The sequence below is a fragment of the Giraffa tippelskirchi genome, chromosome 5, assembly GCF_054371585.1.
Source record: "Giraffa tippelskirchi isolate mGirTip1 chromosome 5, T2T-mGirTip1v1.2.pri, whole genome shotgun sequence".
In the NCBI taxonomy this organism is placed as follows: Eukaryota; Metazoa; Chordata; class Mammalia; order Artiodactyla; family Giraffidae; genus Giraffa; species Giraffa tippelskirchi.
This window is the reverse complement of record NC_137279.1, coordinates 187,461,026-187,478,923: the sequence shown is the minus strand read 5'-3', so window position 1 is coordinate 187,478,923 and position 17,898 is coordinate 187,461,026. Positions and strand designations below refer to the sequence as shown.

The following is a 17,898-nucleotide window of genomic DNA, read 5'->3' as shown; positions in this document are numbered from 1 at the left end:
CCAGCTTCCATCAGCATGTAGGGTTGTGGACATAAGGCCCCAAGACAGATCCTGAGCCCACAGGAGACCCTGTAAGCTCAGAAACAGTCACACATATCTGAAGGGTGGTGACCTAGCAGGGTGTCTCCAAGTCACAGAAGCTGGAGACCCTGGGCGTGCAGATGGGTGCCCAACCAGGGGCACCAAAAGGTGATCATGGATCAAACCTGGCCCTGATGGCAAGAATCAGAACCATGGGGGACAGCCTTATGCTTGCATGCAATCAGAATGCTCGAGATATCCGCTTATCAAAGTCAGCTCATGTAACTCTGCGAGTCAAATCCCCATAGAAATAAATATGAAGGGAGGGATTGTATTTTTTTTTAGTCTCAAAAGAATGACAAAGGCAACCCATGACATTTCCTCCTCATTTAATTCAACACAGTCATTTGAACCAAGCCGCAAGGCTAACAGCAGCCCTATACACACACACAGGACATTTTTAGTACCACATACAAAGACAGCACCTTTGATTAGAGGCACAGCCAAGACGTGTGCTGTTTTCATGAGCTACACCTAAAACAAGGACTTGTCCTACACAGAGATCATGGAGAGGAGCCATGCAAAGATGCCAGACGGGCTGAGCTGGAGGCACTGGGCAGCTCGTTCAAGTGAACTCTGAGCACTGTTCAAGTTCTCTGTCATCAGCCTCAATGGAACAGCTGCTTTTACTCACGATATTGATGTGCACATGGCCTATTTCTTACACTAACAAAAACACAGTCTGTGAAAATGTGAATATAGGGACAAGCACATTTAAGGAGATCAGCCAAGAGTTATGCTAAATTTTATTTTCTACGAAGTTTTCAAGTTACTGATTTTATTCACATTCACCATTTGAATTGAGGATAAAAGGTTTGGATGGTTGTCATTCTCTACTTGGTCTTATGTACAGGGCCAAATACTTTGTTTTTTTCCAGTCACTATGGTGACAACACAAGCCTCTTCTTGGTGGATTCAGAAAAGGCAGTTCTTCTAGTTGCCATGGTGAAACAAAAATGAAATTCCCTCGCTAACAGAGAAAACTTGAAAATTCCATTCATCGACAATTTTTGTCAAGTAAATTTTATTCCACCTTTCAGAATCCAAAACCATGAATTGATCATCCCCACTACTAAGATTCCTTGTCAGGTCCTTAAAGAGGTTTAGGTAAAAAGACATCTTTTATTTGTGTTCATTCCCTACAAACAGGAGGGAGTGAGGAGTCATTTTAACTACCGCTCAGACAAAACAGAAAAACATTTTTTTGGTTCATGCTTTTGTAGTTTTTCTAATGAGATAATCATTTAATAGCTTCCTTCTAAGATTTTTTTTCTTTAGCCACTGAGTACATTCTATTCAAAGTGGAAAAACTAATCACGGATGTTTAAATAACTTTATGTACTTCTTTTGTGCAAAGATAACACCACTTCCAGACAAAGCTGGGACTACAGGTGTTCAATAAGATAATACCTTGAATTCTATACCGATGCCCTCACCCTCTATAATACTGAAATAAGTATACTGGTTTCTTCCTAAACTAAGGATTAGATGCAATATTTTTTCTTAGGAGTTCTAGGTTCTGTATCACATTAATAATTCCCATTTGCTAAACATTTTTGCAAAAGCCTTATAAATAGTTTGATAAGACATATTGAAGGCGGGAGGAGAAGGGGACGACAGAGGATGAGATGGTTGGTTGGCATCACCGACTCCATGGACATGAGTAAACTCTGGGAATTGGCGATGGACAGGGAGGCCTGGTGTGCTGCAGTCCATGGGGTCGCAAAGAGTTGGACACAACTGAGCAACTGAACTGAACTGATATCAAGCTAACAATTCCTATTTGCTAAAGATTTCTGAAAAAACCTTATAGTTTGATAAGAAGTACATTATCCTGGAAATCTAGCCATGGGAAATTTTCCCAACTGTGGAAAAAGATTCATGCACATAGATGTTCACCCGTTGGCCAACAAGAAACCACCTTCAATGACCAACATAGCAGAAATCATTAGAGACTGAATAGCATGCAAGTGTTAATGTAAAGTTTAAGACCCTATATATACAGAATACATCCTGGATAAAATATGAAGTGAAAAAGCTTATGCAAAATTGTATATGTGGTATGCTGACTTTATATAAAATTTTAAAAGAGACATAAAACATGCATAGGGAAAAAAAGAACAGACCTGGAGAAACACCCTGACTTGTTAGCAGTGATTATCTTCAGATAGTGAGACTGTTTATATTTTCTACTTTTCCCATAGTCTACTTTTTCTATAATAGCCATGAATTTCCTATCATACCCATGAATTATTTATAATGGGAAAATAATAAGTAAGAGGACCACTCCGTGAAAACAAAATCAGATGCGCCTCTGAGGAGTTCATTTCCAGGTGCCTTTTCACACTGCTAGGAAGGGGATACTTCCATCAGGTGGGGTTCCGGGGGCACGTGTAGGAACATGAAGCTTCATCACCTGCTTTAATGACTAAATCATAGGGAGAAATGGTAAGAGTTTCTCCTGAAACAAAGCAGAGTCCTCTAGCTGTAGCACGTCTTAGAATCTGACCTGACTGCAGAAACTTTTAACACTGTGACAGCTAATTACTCACATTATACAAAAAAAAAAAAAAAGGAAACAAAAGAGAATCAGTGAAGACAAAGTAAGGATCCAGGAGAGACAGCAGGACCAGGTTGCTATTGCTAGGAGAGATGTCCCCTAACGTGCACGCGTCCAGGGAGGACAAGAGAAGGAAACAGGAGAACGCCGGGCAGCTTAAACCATCCACAGAGGGCTCTGGCCGCGGAGATGCAGAGAGCAATATAATAGGGCGGCCTGGGGGGAAGCACGGGGTAGGAAATGCTCTTCGTCTACATCCGTCTTCTTGAGTGAAATCGGCGAAACATTTTCTCCTCAGACTGAGCACGCTGGAGTGATGAAAGCCATCACGGTGCACCCAGGGGCCTGAGCAATTCTTGCTCTGTCAGGAACATAGCTGTTGTCAAGATGAAACAATTCAGCAGTGTCCCTTGAATCTTCTCCATGTAAACGTCTGATACGACCTGTGAAGACAAAGGAAGACCACTGAGTTAACAGTCATTTCCCTCTTCTGTTCTCAGGACACCGTCTGCTTCAAAACACACTGGTAATATACCAACAGAGGGCCTAAATGCACTACCAGGCATTGAGACATTGCCTTTCTATATTGAATCGATTACACAACCATTTTTCTCCCTTAAAGAGGTGAGTTCTGACCAGTTTGCCAATGTGAACAAAATGACTGTGGTTGAACAGTGAAGACTCAACTCAAAGATAAGACCCAGAAAGCTTCCAAGTGCCCTATTTGCTGAGTGATTTTTCCACAAGGATGAGCTGATAATAACACTAAGAACAGCAATAATGTACCAAAGAGATGAACTAGAATTTAACTGTGGCCAATACAAGAACCGATGGATCATTATGGAGGGATCAAACAATTTCTGGTATCAAATTAAAAAATGCTTACTCCTTGGAAGGAAAGTTATGACTAATGTAGACAGCATATTAAAAAGCAGAGACATTACTTTGTCAACAAAGGTCCGTCTAGTCAAGGCTATGGTTTTTCCAGTAGTCATGTATGGATGTAAGAGTTGGACTATAAAGAAAGCTGAGCACCGAAGAATTGATGCTTTTGAACTGTGGTGTTGGAGAAGACTCTTGAGAGTCCCTTGGACTGCAAGGAGATCCAACCAATCCATCCTAAAGGAGATCAGTCCTGGGTGTTCATTGGAAGGACTGATGCTGAAGCTGAAACTCCAATACTTTGGCCACCTGATGCAAAGAGCTGACTCATTTGAAAAGACCCTGATGCTGGGAAAGATTGAGGGCAGAAAGAGAAGGGGACGACAGAGGATGAGATGGTTGGATGGCATCACTAACTCAGCGGACATGGGTTTGGGTGGACTCCGGGAGTTGGTGATGGACAGGGAGGCCTGGCGTGCTGCGGTTCACGGGGTCACAAAGAGTCGGACACGACTGAGCGACTGAACTGAACTGAACTGAAAGGAAGTACTCCCCACCCCACCTTCACTCCATCCCGTCCTCAGGGAAGGTGTAAGGATATGAGAAAACAAATAGCTTTCTCTCACTCTGGTTCTTACTTCCTTTCAATTTTAGCATGGGAGAAGGAAATATTTATACCCAAACATCTCATCCCAAGTTATTGGATCAAAGGCTTATTCAAGACGGAGAGCCCTGATGGGCAAATTGGTAAAGACTTGTCCCCAGATGTCCCCTCCTGCACTGCCTTCACTGGTGCCCAGCTCACACCCGCTTGAGTTGGCATTCACTTCCTTGCCCCTACGCCTAGGAAAGATATCCTCACCCCTCTAGAGAAAGGAGTATCAGAGAGACACTACAATAATTATATTTCAGCTCCATGTACCCGTGGGGAGAGGTAAGAGAGAGGGGCGGGATGGTGGCGGGGAGCAAGAGGTACAAACTAGTGGATAGAAAATAACCTACCCGGATATATTATACAACATGGGGAATATAGCCAACATTTTATAATAACTATAAATAGAGTTAACTTTCAAAGAATTAACCTTTAAAATTGCAAATCACTATACTGTACACTTATAACATATAATATTTTACAGCAACTATACTTCAATTTAAAAAATCAAAAAATATATATTTTAGCAGCATGTAGGTGGTTGCCTATAAAATTACATTTTCAGCGAACTTCTTAAGGACATGCCAGACAGACGACATCAAAAAAAGAAAATGGATCTTCTACCCAGAAGTAAAAAGTATACCAACAAACTGGACGTGCCAAGCACATTGTTTCTAAGGATATCTGTGGTTAAGACTATCTTGGGCCTCTGTATTCTCATGCTCTTCTCATCCCCAGGCTCACAGATGCCCACATGGACATGAAGTAATGTCCTTCTCCCAATTCATCTTCATTCACCAATGAACTAACTCTCCCTACATTAAAAAAAAAAAATAAGTCTAAGCAAAGAGCAGGTTGCTAAGAAACCAGTCTATGTGCTTATTTTCCTCATAGTCAACACTTTTGGAAAAAAAAGAGAGCTGAGATTAGAGCTTTAAGAGGTGGATGAGTACATCTTTTCTGATTATTACACCTCTATGGGTTTTTAAATCATTTTGAATTGTTTTATCACTTCCTAATTGTTTTTTCTATGGCTCAGCTCATAAACAAAATAACAAATGCTTCAAAACTCCAATTATAATTTATTGTAAAGTATAATATTGTGTTCATGAAGCACCATGATGGAAGAGTTGAAATGCATTCTTCCTAAATATACAAAGTTTGTTTTCTTGAGCAACTTGTGAGGCTATGCCTGCCTTCACACAAAATAAATATGCAAATAAAATATACGCCAATCTTGCCCTTACAAAATCTTCCAGGATAGAGGGCTTAGAATATGATCTGTAATTGTCAGAACCCGAGGAAAAGTGTTGAGTGACCAGATAAACCAAACACAGTTATCCCTATAACATGGCCACTCTGTGAATAGAAATTCTGCTGTGAGAGGATTTGTGCAAAGGTAGAAATCAGAGTCTGAGCCTCAGCACTTAGAAGGTGCTCAGTTAACATGAAGGGCAAGAGGGAAGGTGGGAGAGAGCCTTAATTGTGTTTCCATTTCGTGCAACTCACTTTCTCGAAAAATTCTAATGAAATGGAATGCTCATAGCTGTTTCCTCCTAGCTCTACAACTCCCTAACAACATTTTTAACATTTGGTTTCAGCATTTGGACAGGTAATGAGAAAACTTAATTAAAGTAAATGCTCAGATCATGGTGCAAAGCCTTGGGCTCAATTTTGCCAGTTAACTGAATTACATTTTTATTGTGCAAATGAGCTATTGCTAAAAACCTTGAAAGTGAAAGAAAGCTTTAGTGGCTCAGTCAACTTTTTGTGAACCCATGGACTATAACCTGCCAGGCTTCTCTATCCATGAAATTTTCTAAGGAAGAATCCTAGAGTGGGTAGCCATTCCCTTCTCCAGGGCATCTTCCTGACCCAGGGGTCTCCCACATTGCAGGGAGATTCTTTACCGTCTGAACTATCAGGGAAGCCCCCAAAATTTTAAAAGCTTTACTAAAACATTTTTGGTAGTAAGATGTAATCAACATGCATTTGTTGAGAGAAAATAAAACAAAACAACCAAAAGACCCACACTTTGTGTATCCCCTAACAGCAAAAATCATCAATGATGCATCATAAGAATGAGGTACATATTTGAAGCACAGATCTGTAAAGACAACTCATGATCTAGAGTTAATTAAGAAAAAAATGCCAAGTCTTAGAATAGTCTGACCTTGATTCAGTTAATGTCAAAATAGCTGTATAATTTGCAAGTTTTGAAAAAAAGATTCAAAAAGGATGCTACCAGTGCTCACTTTGGACCAGAGAACAGTCTTGGTGAGGGGGAGTTATGGGAGGTGGGTTTCCACCTGTATCCTTTCTATATCCCTTGATTGTTTGATTTTTTTTACACCATTGTTATTTTGCAAATCTGATCACATGTGAAAATAAAATAACTGAGAAAATACCATGATTTTGAATTAGTCCCAAAATATGTAAATTTTCAGTGCAAAAAAAGCTATTAAAATGACTCACCTTGCTAGAATTAAATTTTTCTCCATCAGAGTCCATGCGGTTTTATTTGATTTTATTAGCGATCTCTTTCAGAATACCTTTGAGGTCATTAAGCTTGGAAAGGGGAAAAACAGAACTGGTCTTAAGATCAATTTTTCAACTTAAATTTTAAATCATGACTCAAAGATTTTTCCATGATGAACTATATATGAAATAAAAAGTATGACCCATGCCTGGAATACAGCAGAATATCAGACAGGTGATATTTCAGAGCTTGTTCACTACAGACTTTCTGAATCAAATCACTAGCAAATAAGCATTAGCTCCAATTAGGATTAGTTTTTGCTATTGTTTTTGTTTAGTCGCTAAGTCATGCCCAACTCCTTTGCGACCCCATGGCCTGCAGCCCGCCAGGCTTCTCTGTCTGTGGGATTTCCAAGCAGGAACACTGGAGTGGGTTGCCATTCCCTTCTCCGGGGGATCTTCCCAACCCAGGGATCGAACCTGTGTCTCCTGCATTACAGGCAGATTCTTTACCGCTGAGTCATCAGGGAAGCACAAATCTTAATCACTAGTGATTCCCACATAGAAATGATAGATTTTTAACAACACAGAAATAATATATAACATATATATATATATATAATTTACACATATAAATCATAATGTTATATGTAACTAATACCATTAAATGATAAGATATCAATAAAGCTTTGCTTTGATAAAAGTATAACACTAATGAAAATAATATAATACTAATCAAGTTTTTGCAAATAAAGTGTCTCCCCTCACCAAAAACACAATATAAATAGCAAAACAAATTTAGGTAAAAGGCATGATAAAATTATTTTCAATACATGCATATTTCACAAGTTTTTACACAAGATACATGAAGATGATAAAGATCACTTCAAATTACAAGCCATATTGTTACACTTGATACAAGCTATAGACATAACTCGATCTCTGTACAGTTGGTTTCCAACTTGCTAAATCACTCACTCAAGGAAAACTCTCAGTGTAACTATGGCTTCTTTCTAGTATTAACCTCATCATTTAACTGTTTTTAGAAAAGGACAAGAAGAAACCATACGGGCTGCCTAAAATAAAGAAGGCATAGTAAGATCCCTACTTACAGACTTGGGGTCAAGGAATGACTTTGTTTTATGGTGTAAGAATGAGATGGAGAAATTTTTTTTTTTTACTGGAGGGCTTTGGGGAAATCTCTATATTTGTTTCAGCAAAAGGGCTTTAATACACTGTTTAGTATGCTTTAAGACATCAAGAGCGTGCTCAAGAAACAAGCGGCCAGTCCTAAAATTCTCTCTGGATAGGAAGGAGAATCGTATTTTTGTTCTTCAGAGGAGAAGGCGCAGAGGACGGGGGAGGAGATAAAAAGGAGAGAGGGCAGTGGTGGGACTAGAAGAGGGGACAGAGGCAGCAAATCCCACGGCTGGGGGCCAAGGGCTCTGTGTTGTGTGTTTATGGTTTCCCAGGCATCTGCCTAAATTCTACTCAAACCTGCAAAATGCAGGGTGTAGGTGGGCTTCTCTAGGAATCCACAAAGAGGCTGAGCTCCACAGCCAGGGAGCCCCAAAGGGGCCTGGACCCAAGGCCCTCCCCTGAAGGCCACACAGAACCCAGGCTCACACGTATGTGTGGACAGCCCCCAACTGTGACTCAACCATCTGGGACCCCCTCAGCAGCCCCCACGCCCCCCACTGCTCAGGCCCACCGCCCCCACCACCCCCAGAAGCTCATGGACTAAGAGGCCTCCCTGAACCCAGGGAGTCAGTTTAGCTGGTCCAGTGCCCGGATGTCTGGCTGACCTCTGACCCCAGTTCCACTCTGCTCCATCCCCGTGTTGCCATCCTGCCCAGGCTCTGCGTGCCGCCCAGCAAGGTACACAGAAGGTTGAGCTCAACCCCAAGTCCACTTTCCATCGACTCCCTCCAAAGCCACCTCAAGTGGACTCACAAGTAAAGCAACACAACAACCAAAAGTAGCCTGTTTTCTCTACACACAGACACACACATCTAGACACATCCCTAGTACCTCTGTTCCCAAGCCAAACTGTTTAAGCCCCTCTTATGTGGCCACTCTGACCGCTCAGAGGGCTCTTTGAAGGGAGTGTCCCCAGATATGTCCCCAGAGGTTTGTGGGGGAATAAAATCCCATCCCTAAAGAAGCCAACAAGTTCCCTCACAGGACGACACAGCTTCCCCCTTCCTCCCACTTGGGGTTCCCCCTCGTTCACGCTGTCCCTCTCTAGTCTGGAACATTCCATGTCTCTCTGGACTTAGGGTCTTCACAGCTGCTGACCCTGTTCCCTGATAATGTAGACTCAGGAAACCTGGAAAACACGCCTGATACTACAAAGTGTTATTCCTACTTAATCCTACGTAATTCAGCTTGAAAATGCTCCCACACCCAAAACATTCAACAAAGGGTCCATGCATGAAGTTTGGGGGCCATGTCTGCTTTGATGGCACTTAACCCAATGGTGTTTTCCTTGTTCAGTCACTCAGTCATCTCTGACTCTTTGCGATCCCACAGACCACAGCACACCAGGCCTCCCTGTCCCTCACCATCTCTCAGAGTTGGGTCAAACTCATGTCCATTGAGTCAGTGATGCCATCCAACCGTCTCATCCTCTGTCGTCCCCTTTTCCTCCTGCCTTCAATCTTTCCCAGCATCAGGGACTTTTCAAATGAATCAGCTCTTCACATCAGGTCGTCAAAGTATTGGAGCTTCAGCTTCAACATCAGTCCTTCCAATGAATATTCAGGATTGATTTCCTTTAGGATGGACTGATTGGATCTCTTTGCAGTCCAAGGGACTCTCAAGAGTCTTCTCCAACACCACAATTCAAAAGCATCAATTCTTTGGCCCTCAGCCTTCTTTATGGTCCTTTTCTCACATCCATACATGACTACCAGAAAAACCATAGCTTTGACTATACGGAACTTTGTTGGCAAAGTAATGTCTCTGCTTTTTAATATGCTGTCTAGGTTTGTCATAGCTTTTCTTCTGAGGAGCAAGCAATCTTTTAATTTCATGACTGCTTCACCATCTGGAGTGATTTTGGAGCCCAAGAAAATAAAAGCTGTCACTGTTTCCATTGTTTCCCCATCTATTTGCCATAAAGTGATGGGACTGGATGCCGTGATCTTAGTTTTCTGAATGCTTAGTTTTAAGCCAGCTTTTTCACTCTCCTCTTTCACCTTCATCAAGAGGCTCTTTAGTTCCTCTTCACTTTCTGCCAAAAGGGTAGTATCATCTGCCTACCTGGGGTTATTGATATTTCTCCCGGCAATCTTGATTCTAGCTTGTGCTTCATCCAGCCTGGCATTTCTCATAATGTACTCTGCATAGAAGTTAAATAAGCAGGGTGACAATACACAGCCTTAACATACTAAGGGTCTTCCTAGTCACTCAATTAAAAACCAGAATAGTACAACATCAGAAGGAGAGCAGCTGAAACAGGATATACTCTTGTGTGACGGTGTGGTTCCAAAGAGAGCTGTCACGTCTCTCTGTGTCTACACGTCACTCCCACCTCTAGGGGTAAAGCATGGACGTGTGGAGTTTACTTCTCTCCCAGCTAGATCTCAGTCGGCCCGGGGCTTTACTCAGCATCATGCCAGGTCCAGGTCCCGCCTTGGGGAGCGCTTCCTCAGTCTATGGAACAAAGGGAACTGACCCGAGACCCCCAAGCCACGTGGATCAGAGGTCACGTGGGGAGAAAAGCAATGAGGTGCCAGGTCCCGGCCTCACTGCCAGTTGAATCCAGCCCCGTAAACCTAGCTGAGACTACAAGAAGCCGAAGAACTGCCCAGCTGGTCCCTTCCCAAACTCCTGATCCAGGAAAGCAAGAGTCCCTAACGTGTAGGGAACTAAAGCTAATTGTGACAGAAACATTCTACCCAGAATGTACCGTCATCCTGAGTGGTTGACACCAATGTATGGAGCAGGTGGCTCCAGGGAAGGGAAGGAGATGAAGGAAGAGATAAGCTCTGAGGGCAGGGGTACAGGTAGGAAGGTGCCAGGCATCAGATCAGCATCCTGCATGGGGACCAGAGCACAGGAAGAGAGACCCATGGACACATGGCCTCAGATGTTTTAAATGCTGCTGATAACTAACACAGAAATACATATGCAAGCAATCGTGGACTGGATAAACCATCAGTTACAGCTCTGAAAAAACACTTTTGGTTCATTTACTCAATGTTCCTTGAGATCCTCCTATAGGAGGGGATCTGGGTACTGGAGACCCTGCCACCCCTCATGGGGTATTGTCAGTGAAACGGTACATCTTGGGGGAGGCAAGGGGGGGAGCAGCGAATGTGACATGTGACTGCAACACCCAGGGCCCATCCTCAAAACGCCACAATAAGAGAGACACCACCTCCTCCTCAGAGCCTAACAGGGAGCCAGTATTTTTGAATCAATTGTCACTTCTCCTGAACCAAATCATAATTTCCAGCTGCCCAGCTCAGGGTGGAGGTGGCCATTCTCTCTCTAGGCTTGACATTTATGTGTGTATTCATGCATTCGTAATTCAGATTCAGTAGGTGACAAATTAGAGTGGCAACAAAGACTGGCATAGAGGCTCCCAGGCTCCCAACCTGCTTTTCTGAGCCTGTCTGGTGTTCATTGTCATTGCAAGCATCTTTCACTTGAGAGAAAAAGAGAAGTGGGGTCCTGGGTTGTACAGAAGCAGGAGAAATTTCAGATGTGGTAGAAATGGGACTCAGGACTATTCCCATGCGGGCTAGGAACATCTGAGAAGCAATTTTGTTCCAGCAGCCAGATTTTATGCAGTGAATGAAGAGAGCTGAACACAAAACAGGGTCATATCTATTTTTCAAAACAATTAATTTCACTTATTTTTGGACACTGTCCTCTAGCTGAAAGCTCAAAGATAATAGAGTTTAAAAAATATTTCCAAAATTATAAACAGGACCCTACCTTTGTATCCAGCTGTCTAAAACGATGCCTTATTCTTCAAAGATGTTTAAAAAGAGAGAGAACAGAGAGGGAGAGAGAGAATAAAAAGGGTTATTAGGTTCCATTTTAAAGAACAAAATACAGATCATTTTCATCTTCAACTAAATTAACATCAACTGCTTTTATCATTTTTACTTTCTTCCTAATACCCAACCAAAGCAGAATTGCACTCTTGTCCCAGGTGGAAGGACAGCAACTTGATGCAACCTTTGTTGATGTGGGTGGGGGGTGGAAGATGACACGTAATAAGGTCCATTCCTTCCTTCCAAAACTAAGATCGCTGAGTCCAGGGACGGAGGAGGATAGAGGCCTCTGCCTTGTTGCTCAAAGAGAAAAAGCACGCCTCACGCCCCATGCTCCCGATAGCTGTGTTAAGCCTAACAAAGGGAGAAGTTGTTCTTTTGTTTACTCTTCCTTAGACTGAATTTTGAGGTGTGTTTGGAGCGCTCAGTTAGAATTACATTTGACTATTAACCCTTTAACCCCACTTTAAGCTCAAAGGGCATGCTCTTGGAGACCCTGCAGTCCACATTCTTCGTGGACCATCTATGGAGTTAGTGATATGTCTAGATCTATGGGATGTTTACAGCAACTCCTTGTGCCTCATAGAGGATGCTCAGGACTTCTCAGGGACAACAGTCTGTAACAGATCAACCAAAGGGCTTTGTCATCTTCTAATCTCTCTGTTTCTTCTTTGCAGAGATACATGTATGGACCCTGTAAGGTGATGACTGTTGCCCATGATCTTGTGGATCTTCCCAGAATTCACCTCTGCGCCATAGCACAGGCACCCACACTCTGGTCATCTGGCCCCATCGTGTTGCTTTGCAGGTTTCAAATGTCAACACCTCTTTCTTCCCTGCAGTCAGGAGGACCATCAGATCAGGTGGGGAGGTTGTGCCCTTCCTAGAAGGCTGACACACCCTTCTGTGTTTGTCACCTTTGGCTGTCTCAGCCTCATGCTTCTGCTCTCTGGTGCAAATTTTCTCTACACAGAGTTTGTTCAAATAAGCTTCTTGTGATCTGCTAGCTTCCATACACAAGGGGAGCCTCACAAAGCAGGAATAAACGGCTGACATACTCCTCTGACGGGTCGTTGGCTTTTGTGTTGATCTTGACAAGGTAATTTTCTTTCATGACACCCTCCCATGCCAGAGTCATGTTGTCTTCATTTCTGAAACCTTGAATAATGAGACAAAGAAAAACATTCAAATTGTTTCATTTACCCCTTTCCCTCCTAAATCAACACCTTCTAGGCATTTTGCCATACTCTGGAACCAAAGGAATTAGATTCATCCTGCACAGGCTGATCTGACTAATGGTACTCACTAGTGACTGCAGCAGAGCGATGGAATAGTAATGAACTTCTTGGTAACAATGAGGAATTGGAGCTTGCATTAAATAGGAATGTAATTTTCATTCCAAACAGAGATCCATCCATAGCCCATCTGTGTGTTTTGTGACTTCACAAAATCATTTCACTAGTCAATTTTGTTCTCACATTTCCTATGTTCCATTTTGATGACATCAGAATGCTACGCTGATTATTCAGTTGGATAATTACTGATGGATTGTCTATCTTCAACCTAACGCTGGGGCAGAAACTTTGGAGGAGAGGAGAATCACCCCTGGACTTCATTCCTACCCTCTTGAAATGCACAGTGTAGGTGTAGACCTCAAGGAAAACCTTATGTTTAGTCTTTTCCTCTCACCTAAGCCAGGCGTGCTGCAAAATTGGCCTGGGGTATGTTCCAGCAAGATTTTTAGTTCTTTATTTTTTTTACGGTAGGGCTTTCCTGGTGGCTCAGACAGTAAAGAGTCTGCCTGCAATTTCTCAGACCCGGGTTCGATCCCTAGGTTGGGAAGTTCCCCTGGAGAAGCAAATGGCAACCCACTCCAGTATTCTTGCCTGGAGAATTCCATGGACCAAGGAGTCTGGTGGGCTACAGTCCATGGGGTCGCAAAGAGTCAGACACAACTGAATGACTAACACTTTTTACAGCGACTTAGCTTTTCAGATGGCATGCAAACAAAAGAACAGATCAATGTGTCACCTGTGTTTCCAGGACTAGTGCAATGGACAGCAATCCTCCGTATGAATTCATGGGGAAAGAAAACTGCATACGTTCATGCGGGTGTCCACTCAGAATAAGTTTATCTAGTGTTTAGTTTTAAATTCGTTCTTCGAAATGTTAGAGTTTAGGAACTGTTATAAGGTTTTCCTAGGTGTAAAAAGAATTAATTGGGAGTCAAAGGCAGAACCAATATGCAAGGGACAGAATTGAAGCAGATCCCAGATAGCAAATCCAGATTTATTTTTCAATGGTGATCATTCACTTAAAAAATAATTCCTAACTGAATTTCTCTTAACTGGATTTTTCCAAGCAAAGTCATTCTCAATGTCTTTTCCTCAAACTAAACGTATGTGGAAGCCCGATATGAGAACTTAATAATCAACTGGAAAAGGATAGATGCTCCTGAACTAGGTAGCTGGACAACAAAAATGGCCAATGACTAAATGTTCAACCTCTCTAAGGGTCAAGGAAATGTTGACTGAGACAATAACATACCATTTTCACAACCAAACTGGAAACTGAGCAGGGTCTACAATAATGACTGTACTGTGTGTTGGCAAAAAGGTGAATAAACAGGTTTCCCATATGCTGGGAAAAATCTGTGAACTGTTACAGCCTTAGGGAATGAGGGATGGGATGGGAACAGACATATCAAAAGACTTTAACATGCACATACACTAGAAATCTAGAAATTTCTCATCTAGAAAGAATTCAAAGGAAAAAAATGTCACTGAGGCACCCAAAAATGAATATATAAAACTGCTTATCATAGTGTGACCTAGTAACTAAAGAGGAGAAACCATCATACATGCTTAACAAGGGGTTGGTTTAATGAAGTATGGTATATCCACAGACTAGAATATTCCACAGCTAAAAATTGTCATAAAGGTATATATTTATGGTGAGAAGAGATGTTCTACAGGAGGTTATTAGTTAAATGAACAAATTAGATTTTGAATACATATGCACAGAGCAATCAAATTATCATACACACACCTAAGAATAACAGAATCAATACCAATATGCTATCAATATTTATCTCTAGATGTGCTGTGCTGCCTTGCTTAGTCACTCAGTCGTGTCCAACTCTGTGTGACCCCATGGACTGCAGCCCATCAGGCCCCTCTGTCCATGGGGATTCTCCAGGCAAGAATACTGGAGAGGGTTGTCATGCCCTCCTCCAGGGGATCTTCCCAACCCAGGGATCAAATCCAGGTCTCCTAGATTGCATGCGGATTCTTTACCTTCTGAAGCCCATCTGTTCTTACCCTTAATTGAGCTTTTCTGTATTTTTCAAACGGTCTATAAATACGTACTTTCTCATTCATGAAAAGTGATGGGTTTTATAAAACTGTAATCTCTTGGTAGCATACATTTTACCATCACTTGACAGTATCGCCCCAAAAGTACTAAACAGGGAAGCTTGGATTCTACCTTTTCTGAAAAGTTATTTGAAAAATCTTGCATTTTTCTCTAAAGAAGAGCCATGTGAAGCTTAAACCCCATGATTCTCCTATCACTAGAGGCAAATGCAAAGTAAATGTAGGAAACAATACCGTGAGAGGAGCCGACGACCACAGAATGCTGTGGCTCAGGAATTAGTCATTCCGAAGGAGAGACAGAAGGGCAGGTGGTGACCAGATGCCCCAGAATCTCCAGGGAGTAAACAGCTCTTGGCTCCCTGTCTTCTGTCATCATTGCACAGTGGCTGGAGGATCCTGTCCTCCATCTCCATCCCCCACTCCATGTCTTTATTCCTTCCCAAGACTAAGAACTGTCTGAAGAGAACATCAATAGCTCACTGTTTCTCTGATTGCTGTGAGCACAGCAGAGAGACAGGTGCAGATGAACACGGCTCATTCCTGCCTTCTTTGCTTTCCCTAGTTGAAGTTCCTGTCCACTTGCTGGCCAGGTTGGGGGATTTGTTTTCACTCTATTTATTTATCTATTTTAATTGGAGAAGACTCGGGAGAGTCCCTTGGACTGCAGGGAGATCAAACCAGTCCATCCTAAAGGAAATCAACACTGAATATTCATTGGAAGGACTGATGCTGAAGCTGAAGCGCCAATACTTTGGCCACCCGATGCGAAGAGCCAACTCATTGGAAAAGACCCTGATGCTGGGAAAGATTGAGGGCAGGAGGAGAAGGGGACGACAGAGGATGAGATGGTTGGATGGCATCACTGACTCAATGGACATGAGTTTGAGTGAGCTCCAGGAGATGGTGAAGGACAAGGAAGTCTGGAGTGCTGCAGCCCATGGGGTCACAAAGAGTCGGACAGGACTAGTAATTGCTTTACAATGTTGTACTGGTTTCTGTTATACAACGAAGTGAATCGGCCATATGCGTACATATATCCCCTCCCTCTTGGACCTCCCTCCCACCCACTCCCATTCCACCCCTCTAGGTCATCACAGAGCACTGAACTAGCTTCCTGTGCTTTATAGCAGGTTCTCCACTAGTTATCTACTTTACACATGGTAGTAAAGTGTGCCTCAGATGGTAAAGTGTCTGCCTACAATGCAGGAGACCCAGGTTTAATCCCTGGATCGGGAAGATCCTCTGGAGAAGGAAATGGCAACCCACTCCAGTACTCTTGCCTGTAAAATCCCATGGATGGAGGAGCCTGTTGGGCTACAGTCCATGGGGTCGCAAAAAGTCGGACACAACTGAGCGACTTCACTTCACTTCAGTGTATATGTGCTCACTAAGAAACCAGCACAACATTATAAAGCAATTACACTCCAATAAAAAATAAATAAATGAATGAAAACAAATCCCCAAACCTGGCCAGCAAGTGGACAGGAGCTTCAACCAGAGAAAGCAAACAAGTCAGAAATGAGCCTTGTTATTCTGTACCTGTCTCTTTGAAGGGCTCACCACAATCGGAGAAACAGTGAACCAATGACGCTCTCTTCAGACAGTTCTTAAGTCTCAAGAAGGAATACAGAAATGAAATGGGAATGGGGGGCCACCAGACAGGTCATCTCCCAATTCACCCCACCTTCACCTTCCTCAACCCCCAGGGTCCACATGTCTGTTCTCTACGTTTATGTTCTTATTATGCTTAATCATAAACAAGTTTGGGGAGGATACCTGCATTTTACCTGCCTTCTCAACCCATCCTGAATCAGAGGACTGATTTGTCCTCACCCATACATCAAGTCTCCTGATTCTATTGATTCTGGGCTGGAGAGCAGACCTTCCTTCCATGGAGCCCCTCTGCCTCCCTACCCCCAGCTGGAATCCCACTGGTGATGGGAATTCCCTACCTCACAAGGTGCCACATCATTTCCAGGCAGCACTAACTGTTAGACATGGCTTTTATAGTTCAGCTGGTAAGGAATCTGCCTGCAATGCAGGAGACCCTGGTTCGATTCCTGGGTGGGGAAGATCCCGTGAGAAGGGATAGATTACACACGCCAGTATTCTTGGGCTTCCTTTGTGGCTCAACTGGTAAAGAAACCACCTGCAATGCGGGAGACCTGGATTTGATCCCTGGGTTGGGAAGATCCCTTGGAGAAGGGAAAGGCTACCCAGTATTCTGGCCTGGAGAATTCCATGGACTGTATTGTCCAGGGGGGTCACAAAAAGTCTGACCCAACTGAGCCACTTTTACTTTCACTTTCACTTTCCTTTATACTTCATCAAACCTTCCTCCCCACAACTTTTCTCCATCATTTGTTTTTTCTCTGTAACCATTCAGGAAGAAGTGTGAAACTTGTTGCCAAAGACTATAGTTGGCAACACATTTCCTAAATTTACTTTGCATTTGCCTCCAAGCCGCAGCCTTGGTTTGGTCCCCTGAGCCCTCCCACAGGTTCTACAGACATTCATCCATGACATGGCTTCAAAACAGACTCAAAGGTAGTTCTGAGACACTTCATGACAAGCCTCTGATCTTTGGGTGAGGTTTTCAAGTACAAATTCCAGGTCTCAGCTTTCCATTCCCACCTCTGATACAAAGACTTCTCATTCTTTTGGTTAGAAACGACTCACTCTGTCTTCCACAGCAAAACAATGAAGAGAAAGACAGTTACTTATCCAAATTGTCAAAACACCTTTCCTCATTAGGAAAGGCAATTACGTACATGCGATAGCTAATGACATCCCCAAAGTGACACTTAACGTCTTGAAATAATGCTGTTAAAAGAGTCGACAATGAGGATTCTTTAAACTGTG

General features: G+C 42.8%; 1 protein-coding gene across 8 annotated transcripts in view; it reads right to left on the bottom strand.

Annotated features, from left to right (window-relative positions):
* Positions 1 to 2,135: 2,135 nt before the first annotated feature.
* TRPM8 (transient receptor potential cation channel subfamily M member 8) overlaps positions 2,136 to 17,898 on the bottom strand; it is an 89,750-nt gene continuing 73,987 nt past the window's right edge. For 2 of the 8 annotated variants that reach the window (XM_081485734.1, XM_081485735.1), the window contains 4 exons: positions 12,721 to 12,820; positions 11,601 to 11,634; positions 6,651 to 6,743; positions 2,136 to 3,084 (listed from right to left, as the gene is read on the bottom strand). In XM_081485734.1, coding sequence (XP_081341860.1) covers positions 6,693 to 6,743; positions 11,601 to 11,634; positions 12,721 to 12,820 — 185 coding nt within the window. In that variant the 3' untranslated portion in view covers positions 2,136 to 3,084; positions 6,651 to 6,692. Of the gene's footprint in view, positions 3,085 to 4,835; positions 4,991 to 6,650; positions 6,766 to 9,917; positions 9,997 to 11,600; positions 11,635 to 12,579; positions 12,821 to 17,898 lie in introns of all 8 variants that reach the window. The other 6 variants (XR_014052324.1, XR_014052323.1, XR_014052320.1 and 3 more) reach the window with 6 other exon arrangements.